A 16,631-nucleotide genomic window follows, 5' to 3' on the forward strand; every position below is an offset into this window, starting at 1 on the left:
GGTGTGGGCGGGGTGGCGGCGGGTGTGGGCGGGGTGGCGGCGGGTGTGGGCGGGCCGGTGTGGGCGGGGAAGGCAGTGGGTGTCCTACCGTTATCCGACGTAGCGTCTAGTGAAGCGGCCTTAGATACAAACGCCGAGGCTCCGGCAGCATCGTGAGAGTGATATCCTGTTCAAGTTGAAACCTCAAGTGTGAAGCTTCCAAGGGGAAAAAAAGGCCTGAACTGGTTTGCAAAAATTAAAGGTAAAAAAAAAAGGAGTTATTGAGGCGTTGAGAGATGCGGGTGTGATTGATGGACACCCCACACTCACGTCGCTTGGCGCCATGTCGCTGGCTGAGAGTAAACGGTCTCAGTGCTTGCTTCCTTGCTTGCTTGCCTGACTGGCGGGCAGGAGACCAAAAACGCCAGATGGGAGACCGAACACAGCGGGTGGAGGAACGAACACAGCGGGTGGGGGACCGAACACAGCGGGTGGGTGACCGAACACAGCGGGTGGGGAACGGAACACAGCGGGTGGGTGACTGAACACAGCGGGTGGGTGACCGAACACAGCGGGTGGGGAACGGAACACAGCGGGTGGGTGACCGAACACAGCGGGTGGGGAACGGAACACAGCGGGTGGGTGACCGAACACAGCGGGTGGGGAACGGAACACAGCGGGTGGGTGACCGAACACAGCGGGTGGGTGACCAAACACAGCGGGTGGGGGACCGAACACAGCGGGTGGGTGACCAAACACAGCGGGTGGGGGACCGAACACAGCGGGTGGGTGACCGAACACAGCGGGTGGGTGACCAAACACAGCGGGTGGGGGACCGAACACAGCGGGTGGGGGACCGAACACAGCGGGTGGGTGACCAAACACAGCGGGTGGGGGACCGAACACAGCGGGTGGGTGACCGAACACAGCGGGTGGGTGACCGAACACAGCGGGTGGGTGACCGAACACAGCGGGTGGGTGACCGAACACCTTTGGTTTGCACTGCATAAAGATAAATACCTAACACGGCCATTGACCTAAAAACTATAAAAAAACAAACAAACAAAAAATTCAAAATCTGATATAAATAAAGCAATTAATAAACTAAATCAAAATATATCGCTGGGTCCAGATGAGGTGATCGCCAGCAGTCTTGAAGGCGCGCGGAGAAGCCTTTAAGAAACAATTAACCATCAATCAAGACGGCTGTGGCTACGTGGAGAGTGACCATCGTGGTCTCTGTATACAGGGACAGGAGCAGATCCCGTGCTGCGAACTGCCATACAGTAGCTTACAGTGTAGCTTACAGTAGCTTACAGTGTAGCTTACAGTAGCTTGCAAGGACAGCAAACGCAATAAGAAAATGCCTTGACACAAGACTGGGTGAGGACTCTCAACACAGGGTCTAACAAGAGCCACGTTCTCTGTCTTGAGTTAATGTTCGCATTTGGATTAGAGTCTGGTTGAAGGTTAGGAAACATCGTTGTTAGCATCAACGGTGTGGACATCAACGGTGTGGACATCAACAGTGTGGACATCAACGGTGTGGACATCAACGGTGTGGACATCAACGGTGTGGACATCAACGGTGTGGACATCAACGATGTGAACATCAACGGTGTGGACATCAACGGTGTGGACATCAACGGTGTGGACATCAACAGTGTGGACATCAACGGTGTGGACATCAACAGTGTGGACATCAACAGTGTGGACATCAACGGTGTGGACATCAACGGTGTGGACATCAACAGTGTGGACATCAACGGTGTGGACATCAACAGTGTGGACATCAACAGTGTGGACATCAACGGTGTGGACATCAACAGTGTGGACATCAACAGTGTGGACATCAACAGTGTGGACATCAACGGTGTGGACATCAACAGTGTGGACATCAACAGTGTGAACATCAACGGTGTGGACATCAACAGTGTGGACATCAACAGTGTGGACATCAACGGTGTGGACATCAACGGTGTGGACATCAACAGTGTGGACATCAACAGTGTGAACATCAACGGTGTGGACATGAACGGTGTGAACATTAACGGTGTGGACATCAACGGTGTGAACATCAACGGTGTGGACATGAACGGTGTGAGCATCAACGGTGTGAACATCAACGGTGTTGATGACAGCTGCTACGGGAAGCAGCCCGTAGCAGCTGTCTAACTCCCAGGTACCTATATACTGCTAGGTGAACAGGGACATTAGGGTGAAAGAAACTTTGCCCATTTGTTTCGGCGTCCACCGGGGATCGCACCCGGAACCTCAGGACTACGAATCCGAAGCGCTGTCCACTTAGCTGTCAGGGCCTCCTAGGGAGGGAATATCAGCAAATTTACGATTGACACAGAAGTTCGGGGCATAAATAAAAAAATGGAATGAGGACTTGACAGACCTCCAGAAAAACCTCGATCTTCACATTACAGAATTGGGCAGGAAAGTGGCAGATGCAGTTCAACGTTGATAAGTGGAAAATTCTAAACTCTGGAAATGAGGGAGGAGTCATCTACCGGAGGAACGATACAGGTTTGGCCAGATAGAATGCTGAGAGCTACATTGGTGTGATGGCTGGCATACACCATACACGCCGGCAGCAATGTGTCAACACAGGTGGCAAAATGAATAGGATTCTTGGATGAATAACTAGAAGCGCCAGCAATAAATGTACAGATTGATTGATGAAGATTAAGCCACCCAAGAGGTGGCACGGGCATGAATAGCCCGTAATAAATGTAATGAATAGCCTCTTGTTGTTTTAGATTTAGCTACTCAGAACGAAAATGTAGCACGGGCTATGGTGAGCCCGTAAAAATGAATAGCCCGTGACGTCTTGCATTTACAGTTGGCCGTGATGAGGTGCCGCTTGGACCGTCCCAGCCAGTTCTGCTCGCCAGATTACAGAGTGGACCTTGATTCCCCCCGAGAAATTCCAACATAAGATGACCAGACTAATCCTTATACGGGACCTATGCGAGGAAAGGTTGAGAGAGCTCGCTCTGCGTTGCCTGTAGAGGCGCACGACGGCGAGGGGGAGGGGGGACTGAGGTCTTCAAGCAGATGAAGAGCATCACGACGGAATACCTTGTCAGAACTCATCAGCAACGGCTGTAAGCTGATGACGTCCAGGCTCAAGAAAGAGTAGAGGGAGAGTACTGGTCTTATAACACAGGTCAAATAGGTTACTGGCTAATATTATTGCGACAATGGTATATATATATAGCAAGCTTTAAAAATAGGCTCGCTAGATACATAGGGAAGTCGATGTATCAAGTCGATACATCGACTTGAGAATGGTCCAGGACGGACCGAAACGTCGTCGTCCCTTCACCTTCTAGTGTGTGGTCTGATCAACATACATAGGGAAAATGGGTTCGAGGAGCGTCCAGCACGAGTGATTGATTTTTTACTATCCACCCCATACCCATCCTGTGAGCGGTAGCGCAAAAAGCATTACAGAGGGCACAAAAGGTCTTTATCAAACCTCATCTTAGATTATTACATAAACAATTTCATCATGCGGTAGCACTCGAAATTATTGACAACACTGAAGTAGACAGCTTAATTATTTCCGACTCCCTTTCCTCACTACGAGCAATAAACAGTTTGCAATCAAGTAATAACGTGCTTGTCTTGGAAGCTAGACGTAGATATATAAGAATACTTAGCAAGAGAGTAAATATAAAAATGTTGTGGATTCCTTCTCACATTGGCCTGCAGGAACATGACAAAGTTGACGCCCTTGCTAAGGCTGCAGTAAATAAAGACAGTATTGAACGGAATCTTGAATTATCAAATAGGTGGTGGAAAGGGGTAGTAGGCATCCTTCAGTCTCGGGAGACGATGGAATTGCGCCCTGGTTGTCAGTCCTGGAGCAGCGTCTGGTGTGACTGATGAGGCCAATCCGAGGGTGGCAGTCCATCCCACACCGAGCACAAACCAAGTCCGATTCTGGTCTGTATATATATACATATATATACATTTACACAAATACATATATACATCGATAATCTTGTTGAATCACAAGTGATTCAACAAGATTCAACAACAAGTGATTCTTGTTGAATCACAAGTGATTCAACAAGAGCCACCAGGGCCACTGTGGTGGCCCCCTATGGTGGGAGGGGGAAAGGGGGGAGGGAGGAAGGGCACCAGGTATCGACGGGAATATATAAGTGTGAAAGTAACTGTGGTTTGTAGGGGGTCGAGGCGCTGGGATGGGACGGAGAGACAGGATGGGAGGACAAGAAGAACGGGATGGGAGGGAAGAAGGGATGGGATGAGAGGGACGGACGAAGGGATGGGATGGGAAGAAGGGAAGGGGAACAAGAAGAAACAGTCGGACCAGAAAGCTAGCCTTTTCCTTTTTTTAGAGGAAGGACATGTTGGTCTTGACGTTCAATGTGTCGTGGCTTAACTTGTTTACCTTCATGTTGTGTGGCGAGGAACCACAATTTCCGCAGACCCACACAATTTTATACGTCAGAATAATCAAACTATCACGCAATAACGGGTACAACAAGGCTCGTATAGGCGGGATATGTAGAGCTAGACCTCACTTTCCCCCGTGGCCACTGGTAGGTAAGCACAACTCCACTACAACCTGCTTGGTCCGGCACCTCTTGCAGGAACTTGTCTAATATTTCTGGTGTTTTTGTCGGAGCGGCGGAGTCGTAATAAATAAGAATTCAATAATAGTACTAAGAAGAGCATCTCTTGTTCCCTCGGTGGTAATGATAGTGATGAGGAGGATAAAGCCCGCTCTACCAATTGGCCTCTCCGTCAGAAATGCAAAGGTTTTGCCTAACCAGATGATTATGCACCCGAGCAACCCTCCAAACCTATCTAGGTCAGTGCATAGAAAACGGTCAATATTTTATGCGCTTTACATTCTGCTAATTAGTCGTACTTTTAAAGACTTTGTCAATGTTATAAAGAGTGGGACGCATTAGGATGTGTGTGATAAGGCAAGTTTCTCACCGTACATGCAAGGGGAAGATGGTAACAGTTAGCAGTGTACATTCATTTATTATGTTACTGATAACAGAAGCCATTATACCAATTACATTAATAAAGGCAACATATTTGTATTATTATACATTTATGATATTTCTAATTTATGGTACAAAATTAGGTGTTGGAAATGTTTTAAACTATACACCCAACACCACTTCTGAAAAGGAATAAGTGCCAGCGTCCGCCGTGGACGGTTAAAAGTTCAGGCAGTCCCCGTGGCGCCAGTTACGGCACCGCTCTTGGGCCAGTCCATAGCCTCTGTTTCTTGCAACATTTTGTTCTGAGTAGCTGAATCTAAAACGACAACCCGTGGCGCAGAGGTAAAACACACGTCCCGCGCTTCGCAAGCGATTTTTTCCTGGGTTCGTAGCCTGGCCGGGGAGGATTGATTAGGCGCCAATCCTTAACTGTAGCCTCTGTTCACCCAGGCAGTGAATGGGTACCAGGTTGTTAAACCATTTGGCGTATTCCAAGGAAAATTAGGATTAAGAACCTGCCCGAAAGGCTATGCGTGCTAGTGTCTTTACAAGAATGTAAGAACGCTTGTATATATAAGTAAAAATAGAAACATAAGAGGGTAGAAATAGCCTAAGCCACTCTGTCCTTTTTGGGATGTATATTATTATATCACTGAACTTGCTTAAACTTGACTGTTATCATATCGTATAAAGAAAGAGGGAAGAGGAGAGAGAGGGATAAGAAACACCATGAGACCGAGTTAGCATAAGAATATATAAAACTGTTGAAGGCATAATGGACAAGAGAAAAAGGCAAAATAAGAAGCAAAAAGAGAAAGGAAGAGAAAGAACACATACTAGAGCACGCATCCCTCTGATGGTGCTCTCTCTAGTGTTCATGTATTCCAAGGTTGCCCTAATGGCAACCTTGGTATGAGGTAGCCATACCTCAAGGTAAGGTATGGCTACCTGGCATCCAAAGATTATGGCAACTATGGGTGAAACGTACAAAAATGAACTGTTACACACAAAATAAACCGCGTTTTTTACTGTTAATTTTATAGAGAGCACAAGAAAGAAGGAAACATTCAGACCTAAGATTTCCTAATCCTAGTACAGCACTATGCGTACTAAATTAGGCCTACGATGCTAGGCGTGCATATTGAAACTTAGGGCAGGTTAAGTTTATGTGTAGTTACTGTTCCACTTTTTTTGCATGCCGTTCAAGGTATTCCAGTAGTACAAAAGGCGAACAGTTTTGGGATACAAACAGTCCATTTTTGTACGTTCGGCCAATAATTGCTCTTTGTTCATGTTTAGAAAATGGGTTGTTTAATGTGCGTATATGTTCCAAGGCGGCTCTAGTATGTATATGTTCCAAGGCTGCTCTAGTATGTATATGTTCCAAGGTTGTTCTAGTAGGTATATGTTCCAAGGCTGCTCTAGTATGTATATGTGCCAAGGTTGCTCTAGTAGGTATATGTTCCAAGGCTGCTCTAGTATGTATATGTGCCAAGGTTGCTCTAGTAGGTATATGTTCCAAGGCTGCTCTAGTATGTATATGTGCCAAGGTTGTTCTAGTATGTATATGTCCCAAGGCTGCTCTAGTATGTATATGTTCCAAGGTTGTTCTAAAATGTATATGTTCCAAGGGTATTCTAGTATGTATATGTTCCAAGGTTGCTCTAGTATGTATATGTGCCAAGGTTGCTCTAGTATGTATATGGTACAAGGTTCCTCTAGTATGTATATGTTCCAAAGTTGTTCTAGTATGTATATGTTCCAAGGTTGTTCTAGTATGTATATGTTCCAAAGCTGCTCTAGTATGTATATGTTCCAAGGCTGCTCTAGTATGTATATGGTACAAGGTTGCTCTAGTATGTATATGTTCCAAAGTTGTTCTAGTATGTATATGTTCCAAGGCTGCTCTAGTATGTATATGGTACAAGGTTGCTCTAGTATGTATATGTTCCAAAGTTGTTCTAGTATGTATATGTTCCAAATGCTACTCTAGTATGTATATGTTCCAAGGGTGTATGTATATGGTACAAGGTTGCTCTAGTACGTATATGTTCCACGGTTGTTGTAGCGTGTATAAACATCGCCAAGATCGCTCTAGACCAACCATGGAACACATGAACACAAGAGAGCACACCAGGGAGGGATACTGAGCATGACCCCAGACTGAGAATAACAAGTTGAGTGACACGGTACAATATGATCTTATGATAACCTTGTGGAGCCCCAGCGGTGGCGCCGGACGACCTCGCCAGGGATCATAGCATCAACCAAGGTATGCTGAGGGGCCAACATTTTTGGCAGAGTATATCCACTCCCGCCGGTTAAATTGTCTAGTTTTGATGTCGCATATCATCGGTTATGAGGGAAGATTGGCGACTACTTAGAAATAACTGATATATGAATAATGATAAAGATGGTAGGGGTATTATATGAAGAATGTTTAAGGTTGAAACTATACATTTAGGCTGCTACTACCCACATGGCCGTGTGTTATAAGAGATTTTCGATATCTGTGTGTATATTTTACAGTTTTAAGATATCCAGATGTGTAATGTGTTGTTAATGTAAAGTCAACGTCAACGATGACAGTAAAACTGCCTGCTAAACTTAAGGGGGGAAAAAATATATATATTATTTTCGTAAGTAGCACCCGAACTCTTGGGTTGATAAGTGATTACGACGCTCCAGCCGCCTCAAAACGTAAGCAATCACGGCGAAAACACCGCCGGTTATATCGAAAATATGACCCATTTCCCCATCCCATTTCTAGTTTGATAAAAAGTCCGTAACATAAGGCAAGAAAAAAATAAACTGATAGAGAAATGAATGGCAACTTTGCAGAAATGGCAGCCCGTCTCCCCCCTCCCCCCACTGTTCTCCCTCTCTCACGGGGCCCGACAGTGTCTGCTCGACCCTCCGCCGTGAAGGGTTACGCTCGCGTTCCCTCTCACTTCCCTAGACGCGTTTCGGTGTTAGTGTTGCACATACAGTGCCAATAGGCAGTGAAAGCCAACTGTTTGGCCAGAGTGACTCGCCTTATTCTCTCTGGTGTCAAGATGTGTTGTGTCCACGTATATTTGTGAGGAGGGGACTAAAGTGCTGCTGACTGTGGGGCCTCTGAGGACGTGAAGGAAGTGTGTGGTGGTGATGGTGTGTGTGTAGGCGTTGGTGATGGCCTCGGCCGCCCTCCTCCTGGACTCTTCCCCCCAGCTGTCTTAATGCAGCATTATTCGTGAGGACATGAGAAATAACGTTGCGTGGACGAGCCAAGTGATTCGTGAGTTCTGGAACCCCTTTTGGGGGGGGAGGGTTCGCATCCCATCCATCCCCCACACTTCCAGGAAGAACCTATTTTGGTTTTGGTTTCTCGTGAATTGGTAACGTTGTGCTTGAGATGGTGGTGATGGTGGTGATGGTGATCTTGTGGTGGTGTGGTGTCCGTGGCTGGCGAGCCTCGTAGGAGCAAGCGAGGGAGACACTGTATCAGTAAGGACGACATGTGTGAGGTGAACTTTCGATAGCTCCTGAAGAGTAAGTACCTGGCGGCCTCTGCTCCGCAGGTGTGTGTGAACCTGGCGGCTTCTGGTCCGCAGGTGTGTGTGTACCTGGCGGCTTCTGGTCCGCAGGTGTGTGTGTACCTGGCGGCTTCTGGTCCGCAGGTGTGTGTACCTGGCGGCTTCTGGTCCGCAGGTGTTCGTTCCTGGCGGCCTCCGGTCAGGCGGTGTTCGTTCCCGGCGGCCTCAGGTCAGGTGGTGTTCGTTCCCGGCGGCCTCCGGTCAGGAGGTGTTCGTTCCCGGCGGCCTCCGGTCAGGCGGTGTTCGTTCCTGGCGGCCTCCGGTCAGGCGGTGTTCGTTCCCGGCGGCCTCCGGTCAGGAGGTGTTCGTTCCCGGCGGCCTCCGGTCAGGAGGTGTTCGTTCCCGGCGGCCTCCGGTCAGGAGGTGTTCGTTCCCGGCGGCCTCCGGTCAGGTGGTGTTCGTTCCCGGCGGCCTCCGGTCAGGAGGTGTTCGTTCCCGGCGGCCTCCGGTCAGGAGGTGTTCGTTCCCGGCGTCCTCCGGTCAGGCGGTGTTCGTTCCCGGCGGCCTCCGGTCAGGAGGTGTTCGTTCCCGGCGGCCTCCGGTCAGGTGGTGTTCGTTCCCGGCGGCCTCCGGTCAGGCGGTGTTCGTTCCCGGCGGCCTCCGGTCAGGAGGTGTTCGTTCCCGGCGGCCTCCGGTCAGGAGGTGTTCGTTCCCGGCGGCCTCCGGTCAGGAGGTGCTCGTTCCCGGCGGCCTCCGGTCAGGAGGTGTTCGTTCCCGGCGGCCTCCGGTCAGGAGGTGTTCGTTCCCGGCGGCCTCCGGTCAGGAGGTGTTCGTTCCCGGCGGCCTCCGGTCAGGTGTTGTTCGTTCCTGGCGGCCTCCGGTCAGGTGGTGTGCGTGCTGGCACTATCAGATGTGTCGTTCTTCATTATCACATGTTCACGGTGCCTTGCTGTAGGCTACAGCTTTGGCGCCATGGAATGTATTAAGGTTTATGAATAATCCCGAGTGTGGGAATTACGTGTGGAGCTGTGTTGCAACCTCGCTGGTGGCCTGGTTGAGCTAGGGTGATCACAGACTGCCACAGACTTGCGCCTTACATTATTGGCTTTTCAAAAAGTTACGTACCATAATTGCAGTACTCTTAAGCTAATTTTGGTAATTGTTGTTGTGGTGACACGTCTGAATGACAGCTGCGGCCAGCGTCAGCAGGCGGTGATGTGGTTGGTACTCCTGAGCATGCGCACACCAGCCGGTTATTTATTATTTAGTGAAACCTGCCCGGACCCAGTAATCATTTAAATGTGTGTTTTTATTTGAATTGATAGATTGCCGCGGTACTGTGTAGATATTGTTCAAGTTACAGCAAGTTTAAGGTTGTCATGTGCGGCCCTCGTGGAAGTAACAGGAGATAGGAAAACTGTATCATTGATATCCATGCTTGTACTGTAATTGTCAGGCATCTCCGTTGTGCTATTCTGTCTTCATTACTTTAACATGCAGACACCTACCAACAACAAAAGTGGACATTTTGTTGCTTGTAAGGACTCTCTCTCCTAATATCTACAGACAGGCTCCGTTTTTTTTCAGCCTTCTTGTATGCAGGGAGCTGTTGCAATCATACCAGTCTAGACAGGTCTTTTGTGAGAGGCTTATTTTTTGAATTGGATATTATCTTCTCACTAAATTACTTACGTCGTGGATATTATTTTCTCACTAAATTACTTACGTCGTGAGTCACTCTACACAACAGGTAGATGTTTTATTGATTGCGCAGGAACAGCAATGGTGCAGGACATATTTCCACAGACCAACTTTGATCCTCTGCTAGTGCATATAATCTGTTAACCTGACTACCAACATTAGTAGGCAAATACAGTGGGCAATTTCACTTTACATAATAAAGTGGAGAATAACATACTGGATGCTAGTGTAATAAAATATTAAAGGTAAGTTACTTTACAATAACTTTAATATATATATATATATATATATATATATATATATATATATATATATATATATATATATATATATGTATATATATATATATATATGTATATATATATATATATGTATATATATATATATGTATATGTATATATGTATATATATATATATGTATATGTATATATGTATATATATATATATGTATATGTATATATGTATATATATATATATGTATATGTATATATGTATATATATATATATGTATATGTATATATGTATATATATATATATGTATATGTATATATGTATATATATATATATGTATATATATATATGTATATGTATATATATATATATATGTATATGTATATATATATATATATATGTATATGTATATATATATATATATATATGTATATGTATATATATATATATATATATATATATATATGTATATATATATATATATGTATATATATATATATATATATATATATATATGTCGTACCTAGTAGCCAGAACTCACTTCTCAGCCTACTATTCAAGGCCCGATTTGCCTAATAAGCCAAGTTTTCCTGAATTAATATATTTACTATAATTTTTTTCTTATGAAATGATAAAGCAACCCTTTTCTCTATGTATGAGGTCAATTTTTTTTTATTGGAGTTAAAATTAACGTAGATATATGACCGAACCTAACCAACCCTACCTAACCTAACCTAACCTATATTTATAGGTAAGGTTAGGTTAGGTAGCCAAAAAAAGCTAGGTTAGGTTAGGTTAGGTAGGTTAGGTAGACGAAAAAACATTAATTCATGAAAACTTGGCTTATTAGGCAAATCGGGCCTTGAATAGTAGGCTGAGAAGTGCGTTCTGGCTATTAGGTACGACATATATATATATATATATATATATATATATATATATATATATATATATATATATATATATATATATATATATATATATATATATATATATATATATATATATATATATATATATATATATAATGTGTGTGTGTAAATCACGAAAAATAAACGTGATTATAAACGTGGCCTTCTGAAGATGTATTATTATACGAAAGTACTTAAGGAAATTCCTGTTTCAATTCTTCCTCCGTGGTCTGACAGTCATGTGTGTATGTACTCGCCTATTTGTGCTTTGGCTCTTTGGTGTGTGTGTGTGTGTGTGTGTGTGTGTGTGTATATATTATATATATATATGTCGTACCTAGTAGCCAGAACGCACTTCTCGCCCTACTATGCAAGGCCCGATTTGCCTAATAAGCCAAGTTTTCATGAATTAATGTTTTTTTCGGCTACCTAACCTAACCTATAAAGATAGGTTAGGTTAGGTAGGGTTGGTTAGGTTCGGTCATATATCTACGTTAATTTTAACTCCAATAAAAAAAATTGACCTCATACATAATGAAATGGGTAGCTTTATCATTTCATAATAAAAAAAATAGAGAAAATATATTAATTCAGGAAAACTTTGCTTATTAGGCAAATCGGGCCTTGCATAGTAGGCTGAGAAGTGCGTTCTGGCTACTAGGTACGACATATATATATATATATATATATATATATATATATATATATATATATATATATATATATATATATATATATATATATATATATATATATATATATATATATATATATATATATATATATATATATATATAATAATATATTGTGTGTATGGATAAATCTATCCATTTTATTTTGTATGAGTAACTTTAAAGTTTGAGTTAAAACTAACGTAAATATGACTGAACCTAACCAACCCTAACCTAACCGACCGGAAGCCGGTCGGTCGAGCGAACAGCACGCTGGACTTGTGATCCTGTGGTCCTGGGTTCGATCCCAGGCGCCGGTGAGAAACAATGGGCAGAGTTTCTTTCACCCTATGTTCCTGTTACCTAGCAGTAAAATAGGTACCTGGGTGTTAGTCAGCTGTCACGGGCTGCTTCCTGGGGGTGGAGGCCTGGTCGAGGACCGGGCCGCGGGGGACACTAAAAAAAAAAAAAAAAAAAAAAGAAATCTCAAGATAACCCTACCTAACCTATCTTATCTTAACCTAAACTAACATAACTAATTAAATAATTTGTTCTTAATATAATATAAGAATATTTAAAATAAAGCAATTGGAAACAATTGATTGGAAATAAAGAAAATCATTATATATATATATATATATATATATATATATATATATATATATATATATATATATATATATATATATATATATATATATAATATATATATATATATATATATATATATATATATACTGTATATATATATACTGTATATATATATACTGTATATAATGTGTGTGTATGAAACTACGCTTGCTCAGAAGTGAAACTAATGCCCATGCGCCTTGCAAATTTGATTATGAAAATTAAATTATGAAATCAAGCTAGTTGAAATTTCGAAAAAAACATAAAACAAAGCTAAGGTAAAGAACAGCATTTATTAAGAGTATGGCAGTTTGTTTTGGCAAGTATTGGTAACTTTCCCTGATAAGAGCTTTATCGTAGGCTGGGTCTCTGCATGTGGGAAAAATCGTGAAGCGTGAAAAATCAAAGCTACTCGTGCTTTATATTATGATTTGCATGATTTTCCTACTAGTATTGCTGCTGACAAACTACCGCCCCTGGTTACATCCATTGGTAAATGTAACATTTGACATGATTTTACACTATTTCACCCATAACAGTGACTACTGTATTATTTTCTTGCTTTGGTACTACGTTCATTACTGTGAGCAGCACACCTCGGCCCATTTATTTAAACTAGAATACTGTTTTCTTTCAAATTGCATTTAGTAATATTGTAATAAATAAATGTTAGTTTTGCTTTAAATATCCAACTAATTAACCTAACTCGGTACAATAGTATTCTGTATATGGTTTTATAAATTCTCTTAAAACGAAACTAGTTTCAAATATTTGTAGACCTGGATTCGAATCAAAGGCAACGCCTGATGATTGAAATTACTTTCAACCCATTTTCCTAAAATGATACTTATAGCATCTATTTGGTCAAACGTAACACATATCCTATTGGACCCCCCAAAAGTTAGTTTTGTAATACAGTATTAATTTTATAGCCTGAGAAAAATTATAAAGCCAACTATTAACATTCCTAGACCTAGTTTAACACACACACACATTTAGTACATGTGCTAAAATAACGTTTATAAAAGCCTAACATCCTTAAGGTAGGGTAGGTTCTTTAGTTGCATTAACGATTTTCTAGTCTACCATTTGGGCCACTTCATAAAACTTGAACTTTTGAGGGTCCAACAGTACACATTGATACGTTTGACAATTACTATAAGTGCCTATCATATTAGGCAGATAAACCGATTTCGTCACTCCTTTTCCCTGTGCTAGTGAGGATTGGATAAGAAACAGATAATAGTAAATCCTTGTTCTTTTAGATTCAGTCACTGAACAAAACGTTCCAAGCAGCACGTTATATGGTGATCCCGTCGTACTCACCTGGCATAGGAGATGTGCAGGTAAATCCTTCTTTGAAGAACGAATATTCGAATAATTTAAGGGTTTTCATTACCTATCCCGAGGGCTAGGCTAAAACTAATCAAAATAGCATTGTGAAAACGGGTTCAACGCTTCTGTTTTGAACTAGACTATCTTCAACAAGGGGAAAATTGCTCTTATCACGAGCCTCGTATTTTTGGGACTGGAATCACTACCACAAAACAGATTGATTTAGGAAGGTACAGGCCTGTATCTCATATTTGGATAGGCGTTTTGTTTTTTCACTAGGAAAAATGAAAACAAATCACCACACGCAGCATCAACCCGTTCTCCTGAATAATACTGTACATCGCATTTTGACTGAACTTCCTTAAGGCCAAAAATTGATGTGCTAAAAATGGTTGCGGTTCGCGAAATTTAAAGTGTCCCGTTTTCTGTTTTGGGTCCTCTGGTAAGTTAGGAGGAGACACTTTACACTGACAGTTTCTTGACGTTGGGAAACCTTAGGAGGATGGCCTTAGGTTCGGGCAATTTAGTACAATAGGGACGTTGGAAACGCTGGAGAGAACGGTCAGTATTGCGGCCGTGGCTACAATGCAAGTTGCGTAAGCCATTTTTACGGCATTCTGCTTTAAGGGTAAATATTTTAAAGCTCGGCCTTCAGGCGCCAGGTGTGAGCGAACCAGGAAAATACAACGCTTAGGAAGTCGTTGATTTCAGCTTTATCAGACCGACCTAAATAGTTCACGTGGCTCTATTTACATTGCGTGTTTTTTTTAGTGTCGAGTTGTAACGCCGATAGTTAAAAAAAATACACGATTTAATTTTATATAAATGTTGCGCGTTTTTAACCCGAAACGTTTGGGAGTTTCATTATCCAATTCATTATCATGCAATAATATTCACCTTGATGTTATCATCGACCTATCTTGAGGTTATCTTGAGATGATTTCGGGCATTAGTGTCCCCGCGGCCCGGTCCTTGACCAGGCCTCCACCCCCAGGAAGCAGCCCGTGACAGCTGACTAACACCCAGGTACTTATTTTACTGCTAGGTAACAGGGGCATAATGTGAAAGAAACTGCTCATTGTTTCTCGCCGGCGCCCGGGATCGAACCCGGGACCACAGGATCACAAGTCCAGTGTGCTGTCCGCTCGGCCGACCGGCTCCCAACAGGTAACAGGCATTGTATTACAAATTCCCAGTTTACATGCCGTAACTTGGATATTTCAGATTTTAACTTGCGGTTACCTTGCAATGATTTCGGGGATCAACTTTTCCGCCGCCCGGTACCCGTCCAGGCCTGGTTACAGGACTGGTCAACCAGGCCGTTGGATGCGGCTGCTCGCAGCCTGACGTATGAATCACAGCCTAGTTGATAAGGTATCCTTTGGAGGTGTTTATCAAGGTGGTGTCTTATATGTAAATTAAGTTTATAACAGACATAAGCAAATGTTTTTCTTGTGCCTTTGAAGAAACGAATAATGTCGCGTAAATTTTTTGACGAAATTGCTGCCTGAAATGAGTTGGCAGATTCAGATAATGGAAGGATTTCTTTTGTTGAAATATATTGTTTGTGATTTATTTGACGCAGCGTTCGGGGAATGGCGACATTGTTTTCTTAATATCCAGACCATGAAGATTTTTATGGCAGTATGGTCTACCGTTGCCTCTGGCTACGTTAGGCTTCAGTTGGCGTCTTTCTTTGCCTTTAGTAATTGATAGTATTTCTTGAGAATAATTCTTATTATCATCGTTATTCATTTTTCTTTTCTACACCAGAATTTTGTATTGTGTTGTGTGTGTAACGAAGCATGCTTATCTTTTCCGCCTTAAAATATTGCGTTTTTGTTCCATCGTCTTATGTTTTGTCTTCATCTTTACTTCTTGTTAAATTAATGTATTTAAAGTCGTTTGGAGATGAGCAGTTTTTTGCTTTTCAAATATCTATTGACTTATGTAGTGTGCGACTTGGCCAAGTAAGTCTCCATCTGACTTTACCTTACCTACCTTGTGTAGCTTCCGGGGATCAACGGCCCCGCGGCTCGGTCTCTGCCTCCCTGGTCTCCCTGTTTTTTTTCTGATTGTAGTGTGAAATACAACTCCATCTTAATCTGTGTATTGCCTGAAGTATAATTGTACTTTGTTACCATCACTCATCAGTTGCAAGGGCTGAACTTAATGAAGGACAAAGAATTGTTCATGTATTTATTATACATCCCATACTCATTCCGTGGGCGGTGGTTGAAAGGGTTACAGATTTTCAGGTATTGAACCCCCATAGTTCATTTTGCTAAGCATGTGACAATCTTGCTTTTTATATCACATGATTCAAGTAGAGGCTCACAAGTCTCTTTACAAGGCAACCACCTAATCATGCTCCACACCTACCCAACTGGGCGGCAACTTTACAGTCGTGTGCATGCATTATCTACAATAAGCAAATTTTGTTAAAGATTCCTGGCAGTATATTATTATGAATGACGTACTTACACATTTCTTGGACATCATTGGTGGTGTTATATCTGAATTCCACATTGTTTTCACATCACATTATATAATGACACGAATAGTTCTGTTGACAGTTTACATTTAGTCAAATTTACATCAGATGATGCAAACTCCCAGAGGGACATGAATAATTTACTGGTGGAGGCATGTCTTCCC

At 42.7% G+C, this 16,631-nt stretch overlaps 2 protein-coding genes across 6 annotated transcripts in view; both read left to right on the plus strand.

Annotated features, from left to right (window-relative positions):
- The first annotated feature begins 407 nt into the window (after nt 1–407).
- On the plus strand, nt 408–2,154 carry LOC123763838 (uncharacterized protein in mobD 3'region-like). The gene is made up of 3 exons (XM_069329751.1): nt 408–470; nt 552–949; nt 1,449–2,154. Exons 1-3 carry the CDS (start codon nt 408–410, stop codon nt 2,152–2,154), a joined length of 1,167 nt encoding a protein of 388 aa, XP_069185852.1.
- Nucleotides 2,155–7,869: 5,715 nt separating this feature from the next.
- The window catches only part of LOC123763919 (cytokine receptor), a 254,826-nt gene continuing 246,064 nt past the window's right edge, over nt 7,870–16,631 (plus strand). For 4 of the 5 annotated variants that reach the window (XM_069329998.1, XM_069329999.1, XM_069330000.1 and 1 more), the window contains exon 1: nt 7,870–7,950. The gene's annotated coding sequence lies outside the window, so the exon portion shown is untranslated. Of the gene's footprint in view, nt 7,951–10,244; nt 10,441–16,631 lie in introns of all 5 variants that reach the window. The other variant, XM_069330002.1, reaches the window with a different exon arrangement.

Source organism: Procambarus clarkii, chromosome 23 (genome assembly GCF_040958095.1).
Source record: "Procambarus clarkii isolate CNS0578487 chromosome 23, FALCON_Pclarkii_2.0, whole genome shotgun sequence".
NCBI lineage: Eukaryota > Metazoa > Arthropoda > Malacostraca > Decapoda > Cambaridae > Procambarus > Procambarus clarkii.